Source organism: Miscanthus floridulus, chromosome 16, assembly GCF_019320115.1.
Source record: "Miscanthus floridulus cultivar M001 chromosome 16, ASM1932011v1, whole genome shotgun sequence".
In the NCBI taxonomy this organism is placed as follows: Eukaryota; Viridiplantae; Streptophyta; class Magnoliopsida; order Poales; family Poaceae; genus Miscanthus; species Miscanthus floridulus.
Genome location: NC_089595.1, coordinates 85,595,348 through 85,612,249, shown reverse-complemented (window position 1 = coordinate 85,612,249; position 16,902 = coordinate 85,595,348). Strand labels below are relative to the sequence as shown.

The 16,902-nt window shown below is 43.6% G+C and overlaps 1 protein-coding gene and 1 pseudogene across 1 annotated transcript; one reads left to right on the top strand and one right to left on the bottom strand.

The window, feature by feature from the left end:
• Nucleotides 1-2,513: 2,513 nt before the first annotated feature.
• On the bottom strand, nucleotides 2,514-4,090 carry LOC136510960 (uncharacterized). The gene is made up of 2 exons (XM_066505229.1): nucleotides 3,784-4,090; nucleotides 2,514-3,676 (listed from the first exon to the last, which is right to left on the bottom strand). The coding sequence occupies exons 1-2, from the start codon at nucleotides 4,088-4,090 to the stop codon at nucleotides 2,514-2,516; spliced, it is 1,470 nt and encodes a 489-aa protein (XP_066361326.1).
• A 6,704-nt stretch (nucleotides 4,091-10,794) lies between these two features.
• Nucleotides 10,795-15,557, top strand: LOC136510959 (uncharacterized; annotated as a pseudogene).
• The last annotated feature ends 1,345 nt before the right edge of the window (nucleotides 15,558-16,902 follow it).

The following is a 16,902-nucleotide window of genomic DNA, read 5'->3' as shown; positions in this document are numbered from 1 at the left end:
CAGGTGAAGTTGTTCAGTTCTTCATGTATGGCATTCACCCAATCCGGATCCTTGAGAGCTTCATCTATGCTAGTAGGCTCAATGCAAGAGACAAAAGAGTGATGTTCAATAAATGAAGCATGTTTTTGAGAGCGAGTCATTACACCCCTTGAAGGACTCCCGATGATGAGATCTTGTGGGTGAGCTTGAAGTAGAGGCATGCTTCTTCTTTCAACCACTTGGGGAGGAAGTTGTGGAGCATCAACATCTAGAGCTTGTGCCACCATTTGATCTTAGGGGACATAGGTATCTTCATTAGGTTGTCTCCCTTCCTTGTCATCATCTTGTGGCCCACTTGATGAAGAGGGCATGTCAATGACTTGAACATCATCTTCATCCTCCTTTGGCTTGATGACTCCAACTAGCATGTTCTTCATAGCCTCCCTTAATGGTTGATCACCTACATCATCAAGATTCTCATATGCTCCTTGGGAGCCGTTAGTTTCTTCTACCAAGCCAGTGGCAAGGTTGAATACTCTATATGCTTTGGACTTTAATGAGTAACCAAGTAAAAAGCCAATATCACAATGTCTTTGAAACTTCCCTAGGTGTTGTCGCTTCTTGTAGATGTAGCATTTGCATCCAAACACCCGAAAGGAGACATTCGGCTTCTTCCCATTGAGCAACTCATAGGGGGTCTTCTCAAGTAATTGGTGAGGAAATAGGCGGTTGGATGCATAACATGCAGTGTTGATAGCTTCAGCCCAAAACCTCTCTGATGTGTTGTACTCAACAAGCATAGTCCTTGCAAGGGCGATCAATGTCCGGTTCTTTCTCTCTACAACACTATTTTGTTGGGGAGTGTAAGTTGCGGAAACCTCATGCTTGATCCCAACTTCATCACAATATTCCTCTATGTTTGTGTTGTCAAATTCTTTCCCATTGTCACTTCTTATTTTCTTGATTTTTACTTCAAATTCATTTTTGCGCTTTCTTGGCAAACTTCTTGAATGTTGATGCAACTTTGGTCTTGTCTTTGAGAAAGAACACCCAAGTGTATCTTGAATAGTCATCAACTACTATGAGACAATAGAGGTTGCCTCCCACACTTGCATAAGTCATTGGTCCAAATAAGTCCATGTGTAGAAGCTCTAGCGGTCTTGATGTTGACATGAAAGCTTTGGTTGGATGAGTGTTGGTAACTTGCTTGCCGGCTTGACATGCACTACAAAGCTTATCCTTTTCAAACACATCTTTCAATCCTCTAACCATCTCCTTCTTCAATAGCTTCTTGAGTGTACTCATTCCCACATGAGCAAGCCTTCTGTGCCATAGCCACCCAAGTGGGGACTTGGTGAAAAGGCATGTCTTCAAGTTGGCATCTTCGGAAATGAAATCCACTAGATAGAGGTTGTTGTATCTAAATCCTTTGAATATAACCTTCTCATCATCCTTCTTTGACACAACAACTTCCTTCTTGGTGAACAAATATTAAAAACCAAGATCACACAATTGTCCAACGGATAGCAAGTTGAAACTCAATGAAGCAACAAGAAGCACACTTGATATAGAGTGATCATTTGATATTGCAATCTTGCCCAACCCTTTGACTTTGCCCTTTGAATTGTCACCAAATGTAATCCTTTCTTGATCATCCACATCTTCATCTAGTAAGGTGAACATCCGAGGATCACTGGTCATATGTTGTGTGCAACCACTATCAATAACCCAATGACTTCCACCAGTCTTGTAGTTCACCTACACACATAAGAGATCAAGCTTGATGTTTAGGCACCCAAACTTGATGGGGGCCAACCACTTTCTTGATAAGGGACTTTGCAACCCAAATTTTCTTAGGCCTATTCTTGTTTGGTGGACCTAAGAACATGACCTTAACCTTTCCATTTGTGTTCTTTCTAAGCATGTAGTGAGTATTGAAGGCAAAGGGTCTAGCATTCTTGGGCAAGGGTGTGGGTGGAGGAGTTTCACACTCATGAGCAAAGTGACCTTCTTGTCCACATTCAAAACATCTCTTTGGCTTTGGCTTTGGCTTGTATTGTTGTTGTTGTCGTTGTTGATACTTCTTCTCTTTGTTGGACAAGTACCCAATACCACTTCTATCCATCTTCATGACGATGTTCATGAGCAACTCACTTTGAAGATATTGGCCTCTTGTGAACTTTTGCAATCCAGTGGTAAGATGTGTCTTCTCCATCTTAAGCCTCTTGTTTTATTCTCTTAGCATCTCATTGTTAAGAGCCATATCATAGTCACCATCTTGCTTCTAAATGACAATACCACCTTGGGTTGATAGCTTCCCTATGTCCTTCTTGAGCTTCTCATTTTCATTCTTGATTTTGACATAGTCATCATAGGACTCGGCCATAACCACTTGCTTGCCTTTGCTACTAGATCCTTGCTCGATGCTCTCCATAATCAAGTCATCACATGATGTAGCTATATCAATCTTAACAACATGGTTAGGAGCATCATGTGTTTCATGAGACAAGAGATCATATGAAAGCACTGGATTATCATGTTAGAGTTGTGTACTCTTCTTTTAGCAAGTTGTATCTAGTGTTGAGCTCATTGTGTATCCCCTCAAGTTTATCATGTTTTTCTTTAAGCTCTTTTAGTGAAGTTTTGAGCTCATTGATGGTGGATGACACAACCTTGTTTTCTTCTCTAAGCTCATCACTAGCTTTTTCGGCAATGTCATACTTAGCTAGAAGAGACTTGTTCTCAAGTTTTAGCTTTTCATTTTTAGCTCTTGTCTTTCTAATGACTTGTATATATTCTTTTAGCATGTTGGCAAGTTCATCATAAGTGGGTGCGGTGAATTCATCTTCACTATCACTATCATTACCACTACTATCATCATCACTTTGTACCTTTCGGTCACCCTTTTCCATAAGGCATAGGTGTGTAGAGGATGATGGCGGTGGTGGCGGTGGAGGTAGAGAATTCCCAATAACAAGAGTAGCCACCTTCTCTTCATCATCACTATCATCAGATGAATCACCACTTGAAGATTCAATGTCGGTGAGCCAATCACAAAAAATGTAAGCCTTGCCATTTTTGTTTTTGTTGCAGAATTGCTTCTTCTTGCCATCCCTCTTCTTGTATGACTTGTATTTCTTCTTATCATCATCACTTGAATCATCTTTCTTGCACTTGTACATGTTCTTGTACTTGTCTTTCTTGGGCTTGGGGCATTGATGAGCTAGATGACCAAGTTCACCACAATTGTAGCAATCCATTTCGGTGATGGGCTTTCTCTTGCTACTAGTGAAGAACTTCTTTTTTGAATCAAACTTGATGCCCTTCTTGTTTAGCTTTTTGAGCATCTTGGTGGTGTTCCTCATCATGAGAGCAATCTTGACATCATCACCTTCATCTTCACTTGAGCTTTCAAGATCAACTTGCTTTTCTTTGCCTTTGCTCTTCTTCTCTTGGTTGGCCTTGAATGCCAAATCTTTCTTCTTGCTGGAAAATGAGACATCTTGAGGAGTGATGTGCATGTACATCTCATGAGCATTTATCTTTCCCAATATTTGTGTTGGTGTAGCAGTGAAAAGATCCATTTGATGTAGCACGGTGACGATGTGGCTATACTTCTCAATTGGAAGGGCACTAAGAATCTTCCTCACAACATCGGATTGTGTCAATTGAGTAAGCCCAAGTCCATTCACTTCCTCTACAAGCACATTCAAGCGAGAATATATGTCATTAGCACTTTCATGAGGAAGCATCTCAAAAGAATTTAACTTTTCAAGACAAGGTGATAGCATTCCTCACGCTCACTCTTGGTTTCCTCATGGAGCGCACAAATGTCCGACCATAGTGCATGGGTGTCCTTGTGGTTCCGCACACGGTTAAAGACCACCTTGCAAAGACTTCCAAAGATGGTGGTTTTGGCCTTTGCATTCCACTTCTCATAGTGCACCTCATCACCAACTAGGTTGGCGGGATCCCTAGGTTTTGGAAGTCCTTGGACGGTGGATCTATACACTCCAACATCTATGGCCTCTAGGTACGCCTCCATATGAATTTTCCAATAAGGAAAATCGTCTCCCTTGAACGCGGGAGGTGGTCCATCACCTTCGGACATCTTTCACTAGGCGGTGAAGCCTAATCCAATGAGCACGAGGCTCTGATACCAATTGAAAGCATCAAGATGCCCACAATCATTTACACCATGAGTTGGGCCACCCACAAGCTCTGTCGGGTGATCACCAAGCTCTCAATCGCCACCAAGCCGTCTAGGTGATGCCGATCACCAAGAGTAACAAGCACAAACACTCAACCTAAACAAGGCTAATGAGGAAGGTGGATGCACACTTCCTACTCCCTAAGCACTAATGAGGTCCTTAATCTTGTGATTATCAAATCTCAAACACCTCACTAGGCTCTTGCTCTCCCTTGCACTCCAAAGTGTTTTCTCAGCTGAACAAATGGGCAAGAGAGTGCCCATGGACGAGTAGAGGTGGTATAAATACCCCCCATCAACTCCACTAGCCGTTGGAAACAATCCCAACCTTTCTGCGTACCGTCGGACTCGAACTGGGGAGGGTGTCGGACCATTGACCCATGGTCCGACTCTCACAATGGTAATAGTACGAAGACTATTGTCAAAACTAGCCGTTGGAGACCCTTCAATGTAGCATGGTCCGACGGCAACCGTTGGACCAGTCTGGCGGTGTAAAACCCTCTCTGGAACCTCTCTGGAGTGCGTCAAACCTAGCTCAATGATGGTCCAACTGAGTATTGTTCACCAAGGTCCGATGGCTCCTGAAGCCGACCCTAGCTAGGGTTAGGCCTTGAACCCGCGAGTCATGTTCAGATGACCCTCTAACTCTGGGTCTGACGGTCTACCTCGGCTGAGGGCTTCTCTGGTAGCGCCACGTAGGCGTTGGACCCATGTACCATGGTCCGATGATGAACCTGAAGCACAGTCCGACGCTCTTCTGAACCCTCATTTCACTTCCAATTCGACAACTTTGTTAATGGGGTTTATTCCACTTGATGTTTGGGCTTCCATTGAGCTACCTAGTGCTAAGTTTGACAAGTGTGCACCACACCTAGCACATTACACTTACCTAGGTTAAGCTACTGGTTCATACCCCCCTTAATATTATGGCCAAAGGTAAAACAAGGTCCTAAACTACTCTAAGTGTCACTCCAACTCCAAACGACACTTAGAACTAGTTCGTCCTTAACCTTGTCATCCATCCTTTGAAAGCCAAAATGAATTCCATCGTAGGGGCATGGAAACCATTGATTGCCCTAATCAATCCCATTACCATGACCTAACTTATATTGTTTTTGCAAAACACACGTTAGTCACAGTAATCTTGTGTCGTCATTAATCACCAAAACCCACTAAGGGCCTAGATGCTTTCACTAGGAGAGATCGAGCCCTTAATGATCATGCTGGCAATCCTGTTGCTCTTTTCCTACTTCTCAAGCTTAGTGTTATACTCTCTTAGAGTATCAACACTAGCATCTGCAGTGGGTGTAGCAGGCTTATCCTCACGTAGTGCGTGATCATAGTATGTGACTCTGAGCACCACTAACACCTTCTCCTTCCATGTAGGATAGTTGGTGCCATTGAGGGGGTTGATGTTGGCAACAAGGCCCGCAATATTGCTCACCGAAAAATTATATCAAATGTCTCAATTAATACTATATAGAAAAGATGTAACTTAAAGCATGCAATTAAATCAACGTTGGTCAGAAATAAAAATATGCTTAAGAATTTCAATTGCATCATCGTTGGGCAGAAGTCAAAAGAATTTCATCTTAAATAACTCATAATTAGATCAACATTGGTCAAAATTAATTATGAGTAAAATCTCCAATCAAACTTCTGGTTGGTTCCATTTAATCAGAGACCATCTTAAATGTACAGGGTGGATTTATAAATAATCTCAGCGAGCAAGTTTATTGAACAGAAAATAAACTCATAAATAATGGAAAATAACATTAATCCCTCAAAATCTTAGTTGAAAAGCTTAATTAAAAAACTGATACTAATAAAAGGAACTCAAATTCTGGAAAAACTAAAACTAAAATTGGCCTAAAACAAAAAAAATTGGCCCAGCAAAGCCCATGAGGGGCGCTCTGCGCGCGCCTTCTGATGGGCCAACATGGCTCGTCGCAGGCCCACTGCCACACGCGCGACCTACAGGGCCCAAGCGCCCTCTCCCTTATGGCCCAGCAGCAACCCAGCCATAGGAAAACCATAATGGAGATTCGATCTCAACCGTTCGTTTGCATCTGACGACTACGAATCATTCTCAGCTCATATAAAATAGGGATGAACCCTAACTCACTCAGTCTCTCAGTCTCTCCCACTCTCAGCAGCCGCACAATAGCCATGGAGGGGGAGTCACAGCGCGTCACTGGACTACCGACATCAGCCGGTCTCTTAGCCAGAGCGCGCGTGCGGCATGACCGCGCGCAGCCCTGTCTAGGAGGTCGGTCTGGTGCCTCTCAAGGCAGCAGCGGTGCAGGAGGCTGACGGCGCCCTCAGGCACAGCTCGCAATGGTGGCAGAGCTGAGGTGGCACAACGCGTTGGGCGCGTGCAACGGCCAGAAGGGGTGCACGCGCGGCGGGGCCCGCCCTCATGCCAGCGTGGCCCGGCGGTGACGGCGACCCGGCCAAAGTGCCGAGTATGAACCATTCACTCGTTGTAGAGTCGGACGATGGTGGCGACCCTTCATCTCGGTGGCTCAGCGCGTGCGACGACCTGGCCTGAGTGCCATGTACGAGCCTGCACAGCTAGGCCCGCCCTTAGGGTCTTGCGCACGCGCGTCGGCAGTCCGCGCTATGGCGGCCGCGAGGTGTCGACCCAGCCTAAAGCCGCCAGGTATGAACCACATCCTCAGATGCTTAGGGTTAGGGTTCCTGATTTGGGGATTTTGGGACTTTGATGGGGTTTTGCCCAATGATCTCCTTCTAATTGCTGAGATGTGACTTAAACCGAGACTGATTCGCATTAACAGAAAATCCTAACCCTAATAACTTTATCTAATCAGTAATTTATTGTGACACCCCAAAACTTCACTACCTAATATGCCACCACAAGAGTTGGAAACTAGAGTGATCAACAACAATTTTGGCAGCATCTCCCCTTAAAACCGGAGTAACGCGGAAGCAACAACATATAGAGAGATATAAATAAGCTCAACCAACAAGATATAGCATCCTAATGAACAGATAAGCATCAACAACAGCCTACAGGAAACAACCCAATGAGAACCATAAGTATAAGGTCCACTTCGAATCATGTTATTACTACAATACATATTATTTTAACATTGGATTATGGCATTAATGTGCAAAGGTGCTGCTACTTTCCCACCCTTCAAGCAAAAGTCACTTGAGTACCTAGAAAAATAGAAAGGGGTGTGAGATATAAAAATCTCAGCAAGTAAACTGCGTTAACAAGCTATTTAAACTACAAGTTCATTAAACATCGATTAAACCTCATTTATATGTAAGCCAACAATAAGCAATGAGATATGTCCAACAAGTGATACATCCTCATATGAGATAAACATTAGTCATCACCAAACCTTGGAGAAGCATAGCTTCTCACAAACTCTCCCAAAACCTTAGTCCAAGGCTTTCATGCCATAGTCCAAAATCACAATGCATATGCAATGCAAATGCCATGTCTCCTGCCTTCATACCCAACAAGGTATGAAGCTGCATCGTTATGCCTAATAAACGATGATGTACCAGTACGGTCGCGGCTAGCAAGTGGTGACATAACTCCATATGCCAATGCAGGAATGAGATGCAGTGCAATGTTATAGAAGGAAAGATACACCACATATAACATCATCAGCATCTCGCCATAGAGGCAACAAACCATATTCCATTGAATTAACATGAACATCATCAAACCATAAGTGTAGGAACATAGATATTCAAATAGAGAGCATAGAGCATATGACAAATTCCATAACATGGTTGAGATGTAATATTGTCTTGAATGGAGTTCTGAATTTTTAAGGTGGAGGTAGTATAAATAACAAGTCAAAGCTTGTAGCAAACCACCGCTATGTTTACTTGCCTCCAATGAGGTGATGATCGCTCTATGTGCAATCCGAAGTACTACCACCAGCTTAAGTAGTATAACGACAGAGGTAGAACTCATTTCAACAAATATAAACAGTAGGTAAAGCGCACCTACGCCCTAACCCGACATCGATGCAAAACAGTGAACAAATCACTAAACCCGTTGCAGCAGTGCTGCTTCACCTTTTTGTATCAACCAATCCATAAAGGCTATGATAGCAAACAAATACACTTTGGGGATCTACACAACAAGGCCTACAACTTTCATGAAGAGTTTATATTTTTATCATGCTTAAAAGATGGCCTAATCTGCAGTTGAAAACAGGTTTTAGAATCTGCTCGAGAATTGAGACAGCGAGCCTTACATTTTGATATCTCCAAATTCATAAGTCCAAAAATGACAAAATTTCACCATCTAGCATATCATTTCATAATCTACAACTTTCATGTTATTCCCATTTGCATATAGGATCAACATGATGGCCTAATGCATGAGAAAAGCTTAACTGAAAATTCTGCAGAGAAAACAGTACATCTAACTTTGAAAATCTATATCTAGAGTTGCTCTTATCCAAAAGCCATGATCTTTACCAATATAGAAATCTAATGAAAAGTAATACAAGTATCTTATGATTTGTGAAGTCATATAAAGCCTCTAAGGTTATCAAAATCCTGCTAGATCCAGTTCTGTCCAAAACTTTGTCAGAACATGACAGCTAACTTAGAAAAATCATCTCTCTCAAACCATTTGGCTTAAAATCATTATATTTCACCAGATAATAGATCTTAAGGTCCTCTACAACTTTTTAGTTCACCAAAACACCTATTTCGGCCTCTAAGTATCCCTAATCATTTCCCCAAGAAAAGCTACAGTAGCTGCACCACTGAAATCCGAGGAATGACATCCCAACAACTTTTGTTCCCCTCTAATCCATTTATACCCAAGGCCAAACCCATCATAGACATATAATTCGTGCAGGGAAGGACGGAATCCTACTCACCTTGGTTACCCCTAAACCCTAGAGCAGCGGGAAGAGACGGGGAAGGACAGATCTCCATGGAAGATGCACCTCTTCTTGCTCCACTTGACGTCCCCGATTTGTTTTGCTAGATTGCCCCAAGGGTTTGGTGCTATATAGAGGGGATTTAGGGGAGGGAAGCCATGGGAGAGCAAGGGGAGGAAGAAGGGAATGTAAGAAATCGAAGTGGCTATTCTAGAGAGGATGAATGGGAGAGGGAAAGGATAAAGGATCAGGGAGAGTTGGCCTAGTCGGCTGGGCTTGGGCCTGCCCAACCAGCACCCCCTCTATATATTTATTTTTTAAGTGTTACACTTACGAACTCAGATAAGATCTAATTAGGGACTAAGTACTTACTGATTGCATAGATCAGATCTAAAACGAATCTAAAAAGGTACTTAGGTAACATAAACATGCAGCACAGAGACTAATCATGCATGTAACAGATAAGATGGATCTAGATAAAAACTGATTACATCTAATCTGACTTAGACGAAACTAATCTAACATATCAGAGGCATAAAAACATGATCTAGCACTAACAGGGGTCATGGTAGATCTAAGTAGGCTCTTGATACCGATTGTTCAATCTAATCTTAGCATAAAATATGTAGCAAATGTACACAGGATCTTATAAATAGACTATCACATGACCACAACTCATCTAATGCGGAAGATCTAAGTAGATAAGTGCCAGACCAGCGTTGGAAGTCGCCATTAGTGCCTCTAGTGTCGATGCAGTCGTCGTGGGTGTAGCAGATGGACGTGAATCGCCAGCTGAGGGTTTGGGAACCCTCTACAGGTGACGTTGACGAGTTGCCGAGTAGCGGCAGCCCTCTGGACGCCACCGGCACTGGCCCGGATGGGAGAACGACCTTCCCGAACCCTCTAGCCCCTAATCTGGTTATGTGAATGTTTCACGTGGATGGGAGACGCAGGGGCGCCTCCCTCTTATTTATAGATGCGCTGTGGGCCGAGGGGCCGAACCCTAATAGATCTAAGGGTTGTCGCCGATCACGGCAATACTTATTTGTTGGATAAATATGATAGGTGGACCAGAAACTTAACTCTTAATTAATCTCATAATTAATCTCGTAATTAGCCGAGATCACATATTCCAACAGTGTGACCCTGCTAGTCCTAAACGATGGGCTCCACCGCCCAAAGGATGGCTTAAGGTTAATGTTGATGCCGCCTTGTTTGTAGATTAATCAAATTGGAAGTAGAGGTAGAGCTCCCCATGCGGCAGGGTGGGGCGGCTGCCCCAGCTACCGCCGGAGTAGAACCACTAGTACCCTTATGTCTTCCTCCCTTCCGGCCAGCGATTCAGCGAAGGAGCGGTGGCGGAGCGGCGGCGGCCGGCGTCCGACGCAACGAGAGCACAGCGAGGCACATGCAATAACGGCGAGGGAAGGAAAATAGGCCCAATAAGCCCAGCCGGCCCAAGTGGAAGTGCCCCCAAACCCCTAATTCCCAATCGCGCTCGCCCTCCTCGGCTCCTCCCATTTGCGTCCACGGTCTGCCACCCACCGTGCCGCTCGCTGCAGCTGCCCCAGCCGGCCGTTCCCAAGCCCACGTCGTGCCGCTTGTTGCGCTGCCCCAGCCGGCCGGCCCCTAGCTGCGCGGCACCCACTCGCTGCTCACAACAATGGCGCAGGCAGGCTGCTCTGATGGAGGACGCCGGTGAGCAGACAACAGGCACTGGCCATGGGCGTGGGCGTGGCCGGGGAGAAGCTGAAGGAGAGCAAGAGGGAGAAGGAGGAGTAGGTCGAGGTCAAGGCCGAGGCGGAGGCGGAGGCGCCCCCAACTGTCATGCCTCTTCTGCAATTGGGAAGAAAAAATTGGTAACAAGAGGTATAATTGTGGATTTGAGATTTAGGCATTTAGCAATTTATCTGAGATGTGATAATTGAGATTTTGCTAGTTGGATATGTGTAGATTTGAAGTCATTTTTTCAAGCATGAGTGTTGGTTCTGGATCACGCCCAAGTACCCATGAAAGTCAAATTGGTGTGGCTATGGAATCTGAAGAAATACATCAAGAACTAGTAGTAGTTTCTCAAGTTGAATCAACTGATGTTAGGACAGAACAAGCACAAGCCCAAACAGAGCGAGCACAAACACAGGATGAAGAAGAAAGTGCAGGTACTGATCTCATTAGGGAATTTGATGCAAATCTTCATGCTATTGCTGATCCTAGATGTCGAATAGCAATTGATAGATTTCACCCTGACATTAGAGATGAGGTTAAGAGGGATTATTTGTTGAAGGGTCCAACCCAACCTAGAGGTCATGCATTTCCAAAAACAATTCGTAGATGTTTCCGGGCAGCATGGTTTAATAATTATGATTGGTTGGAATATAGTGTTTCAAAGGATGCAGCCTATTGTTTCTATTGCTTTTTATTTAGGAGAGAAGCAGAGCATGAAAAGTTTGGTCATGTTGTTTTTAGTAAGACTGGCTATGATAATTGGAGGAATGCAGCAAATAGAGGATTCCCAGAGCATTGTCGGGCTGTTAATGGCTGCCACAACAAGGCAAGAAAATGTGCGGATGACTTTAGTAATCAAAGGACAAGTATCTCACGTAAGTTTGAGTCCAATACTATAGATGTTGAGAAGAGATATGAGGTCCGAGTGACTGCAGCTTTAGACATTGCAATATTTCTCATTGCCCAAGGTCATGCATTCCGTGGACATGATGAATCTGCAACATCCTTAAATAAAGGGAATTTCTTAGAGATGCTTGATTGGTACAAGAAAAGGAACAATGAGGTGAGGGTTGCATTTGATGACTGCTGTCCAAAAATTGCTAGGATGACTTCTCACTAGATTCAAAAGGACCTTACAGAAAGTTGTGCAAAAGAGCTTAGTAAATTGATAAAGGATGAGATTGGGGATAATCTTTTCTCTGTTCTCATTGATGAATCTCGTGATATCTCAATAGCAGAGCAAATGGCTATGATTGTGAGGTTGAAAGATCATTTATGGCTAGAGGGGGGTGAATAGCCCAATTAAAAATCTACAAAACACTTAGAGCAACTTAATTAGTCAATTAAGAAGCGAAGCTTTTTGCACTAGCTCTACTAAGTGTTGCAAGCCACCTATCCAAGCAATTCTAGTATGTTAATCTCTATGGCACACAAAGCTATGTCTAGGTTGCTACACTCTACACAAGAGAACAAGTAAAAGCTAATTACTTCTAGTTAGAGAGCTACTACTAAGCACTACAACTAACACTACACAAGTGTATATGAATATAATGCAAGTGATAGAAATAGTTACCAATACCGGCAAGAGACAATTGATCACAATATGAATACCAAATGAACCAAGGAGACAATGATGACACAATGATTTTCTCCCGAGGTTCACGTGCTTGCCGACACGCTACGTCCCCGTTGTGTCGACCACACACTTAGTGGTTCGGCGACTAATATGTATCACACACCTAGCCCAACAATTGGGCGCCGCAAGAACCGATCCACAAGTGAAGGTAACTCAATGACACGAGCAATGTATTAGAGCTACCTTATGACTTCTTCGTCGGGGAAGGTGCAATACCCCTCACAAATCACCGGGAGATGGCCACGAACAATCACCGACTCGTGCCAATCTTCCACCGCTGCTCCAAGCCATCTAGGTGGCGGCAACCACCAAGAGTAACAAGAAAACCACAGCAAAACGATCCCCAAGTGCCACTAGATGCAACCACACAAGCACAAGCACTTGGAATCACTCAATCTCACTTTGATTTGCACTATCAAACAAGGAGATGAGTTGGAGGGAGTATTGTTAGCTCAAGGGAATGTTTAGTATCTCAAAAGGTCAAGGGAAATCCCTTGGAGCCGGCCAACATCTATTTATAGACCCCCTCCAACAAACATACTCGTTGGGCAACTCATAGGGCACTCTGCGTACGCACCGGACGCTGCACGTGGCACCGGACGCGTCCAGTGCGCAGCGTCCGGTGCACCGCCAGCGGCCACGTGTCCTAGCCGTTTGAATTCGACCGTTGGCATGCAACGGCTCCTTCAGCGCGCTTACTGAGTTTGCACCGAACGTGTCCGGTGCGTTGACCGGACGCGCTTCGCCTCAGCGTCCGGTGCAACTCAGAGAGGTTTCAAAAGCCATTTTTAACGACCGAACGTGTCCGGTCCTCTTGACCGGACGCACCCAGCGTCCGGTGCATTTAGTACCGTCATTCCAATAGAGACAGTGTCGCGTCCGGTCGCGCCCGAAGGGCAGCGTCCGGTGCGCGCTGCATAGAGCCCCCTTCGCCTAGGGTTTGCCACCGGACGCGTTCGGTCCCACGGGGTCACGTCCGGTGCAACTTGATAGTGTAAACAGAGGATAGGGTAACGCAACGGACGCGTCCGATCCCACGGGGCCAGCGTCCGGTGCAGCATCCGGTGCTACTGCATGAGCACCTTTGCACCATTTCTTCAACCCCTTTGCAAATGTGCCAACTCCACAAGTGTTCCACCATATGTGTGCGTGAGTTAGCATTTTCACAATCATTTTCAAGGGTGTTATGTTAGCACACTAGGTCCTAATGCACATGCATGTATGACTTCACTTAGTGGCACTTGATAACCGTATTAACTGAGATTCTCCCCTCTTAATAGTACGGCTATCTATCCTAAATGTGATCACACTCTCTATAGTGTCTTGATCATTAAACCAAAAATGGATCCTATGGTTATACCTTTGCCTTGAGCCCATTTTTGTTTTTCTCTTTCTTCTTTTCAAAATGTGAAGCACTTGATCAACATCTTGTGGTCATCATCATCTCCATGATCATCATCTAGCTTCATCACTTCGATTGGACCACCCTAACTTATCTACACGCTTAAGCATGGGATTAGTCCAATAGGTTTCATCAATTAACCAAAACCAAACTAGGGCTTTCAGAGGTTAGTTGATGTATGTCTCATAAGTCAATAGTGTCATTGTTGATTTATTTTTATTTATATCCTTATTGTACCATGTGCTGCAGGTTTGTGAACAAAGATGGAATGGTTGTGGAAAGGTTCTTGGGTCTCAAGCACATGGAGGACACAACTTCAAATGCACTAAAAATCTTTGCTTGAGATGCTTGCTAAATATGGATTATCTGTTGCTAGGCTTAGGGGACAAGGATATGATGGAGCCTCAAATATGAGAGGAGAATTCAATGGGCTACAAAAGCAAATTCGTGATGAGAACCCATATGTTTTCTATGTTCACTGCTTTGCCCACCAATTGCAATTGGTTATTGTTTCTGTCACATCTAGTTGGTCATCCTTTGAGGATTCCTTCAACTATGTTAGTTTGATTGTCACAAGTGCTAGTTCATCTTGTAAAAGAAAGGATAAGCTAATTACAAAACATTGAGAAGAAATTTTGGAAAAATTGGAGAGTGGTCAAATTTTTTTAGGAAAGGGCAAGCACCAAAGGACAAATTTAGTTAGAGCTAGAGAAACAAGGTGGGGTTCTCATTTAACAACCTTAGCTCGTATTGAGACAATGTGGAATTCTTTGGTTAAGGTCTTGTCCATGATTCATGAGGATGAGCGTAATATTAGTCGAGCGGGTGGTTTGGTGCGCAAGATGGAGAGTTTCTCTTTTGTTTTGAATATGAAGTTGATGTTGAAGGTGCTTCGCATTACTAATGAGCTATCTCAGCTGCTGCAAAGAAAGGATCAAAATATTGTTCAGGCCAAGTTATTGCTTGTTGATGTGAAAACAAGGTTGATGACTTTGAGAAATGAAGGTTGGGAGCCGTTGCTTGATGAAGTCAAATCATTTTGCACTGAAAAGAAGATTCCCATACCAAATATGGATGAGTCAATACCTAGATGGGGTCGATCAAGGCTAGATGGTAACTTAATCACTCAAGAGCATCATTACCATGTTGATACTTTCTTGGCTGCTATTGATGCTATTATCATTGAGATGGACCATCGCTTCAATGAGGTATCATCAGAGTTACTTGTTTACTTCTCATGTCTTGACCCAAGAGACTCCTTTTCCAAGTTTATTGTTGAAAAGATTGCTCGATTAACTGAAATATATGAAGAAGATTTCTCTGACTTGGATCGCTCTAATATAAGAGAACAACTTCAGACATTCATCCTTCACATGAGAAGAGTTGAATAATTCAAGGCTTGTCATGATTTTGGAAGTTTGGCCATACAGATGGTTAAAAGTGAAAGAGACATCACTTTTCCATTGGTCTATCGCCTCATCAAGCTAGCATTGCTTCTACCTGTTTGCAACTGTTGAAAGAGCCTTCTCGGCTATGAATATAATCAAGACAGATTTGCGCAATAGGATGTCTGATAAATGGCTTAATGACTTGATACTCTGTTACATTGAGAAAGAGATTTTTAGAGGCCTTGATGGAGATGAAATCAGAAAGACATTTCAAGCCATAAAAAATTGGGCTATTGACTTGCCTAGGCCACCAAGAAGACCTAGACACGATTAGTTCTTTAATAGTAGGCTAGTGGTGTAGTGGTATGTCTCCTCATAACTTTATTATTGCATTATAATTCATATATTACACACTAAGTCACTAACTGATTTCCTTTTCAAATTTACAGGTTTCTTAGGTCTTGGAATGTTGGATTTTGGTCTTTAATTTGGACACTTATTCTTGTTCGGTTGGTCTTTGTTGAATTAACGGATTACTATCTTCAAATTAGAGGTACCATCATCAATCGCTGTTTAAATTTGGCATAGATTAGCTATTGATGTGCGTCCTTGCGTTGTCATTAAAAAGTTATGTCTGCGATGCGCGTTCAAGCTCCGCCACTTTGGAAGGGAGCTGGATTAGCGATGAGAGACCAGTTTGGTAATTAACTTTTTGGCTGCTTGCAGACAAGGTTTTGATAGGGTCACTAAACCAGAGCTAGCGGAGGCACATGCTCTCAGACATGCAGTGCACGTTGTTTCAGCAGGTCTCTCATTTAATCAGGTGATTATTGCCTCTGATCGTCTCTCCTTGATTAAAAGACTCCAATTGAAACCGCTCTTCAGTGGGTACAATTATACATGATATCAAGCAACAAACGAGAGGCGAACTTATTTTTAAGTATTAGCGTGTTCGGAAGTGCTCATTCCCCGCTGCAGCTGCAGCAGCGGCTGCGTGCAGCAAAGAGCCGTAGCTACAGTGAAAATAATCTGTAGCGGACAGAGCCTGTATCCATGTCAGTAGATGTTGTAACGTGGTAGGTAGCTAGATTATCCGATCAACATGCTGATTCGGTTCGGTTTCGTGAGGCTCCGGAACTCGTTCGAGCTTCTTCACGTAACACGATCAGTTGAATGTGTTAAGATCAAGACGCCCTAGAGGGATTGAATTAGAGATTTTAAAATCTATAAAGGCTCAAGTACATATCTAGATATGCACTAGTTTTTCTATTAAATTATATCTTAATTTTGCACGTTAGATTTCAACCCTATCAACTACTGCATGACAATTCTAGAAAAGCTAAATGTGGAAGTAAAATAAAATAAGAAATTTTGCTGTTGGAGATGCCTCGCATAACGGGGCCGTTCGCAATTTACCGTTCACCAAACCAGCCAAACAGTGTTTCTCTCTCACAGAATCAGCCAGTTTCAGCCAAGTTTCAGACCAGCGAACGGAGCCAACATAATACGCTATTAATGGCCTCAATCGTCACTTTGTATCCGCTCCGCTGCCACTCTCGACCTCCTCCGTCGTTGCTCTTCCCTTCCGAGGCATGGGCGGATTCAATGGATAGTCTAGGAAGACCTAGAACTATTCAATATACTCTGGTTTGAAGAATCGACTCAGACTGCTATTTACG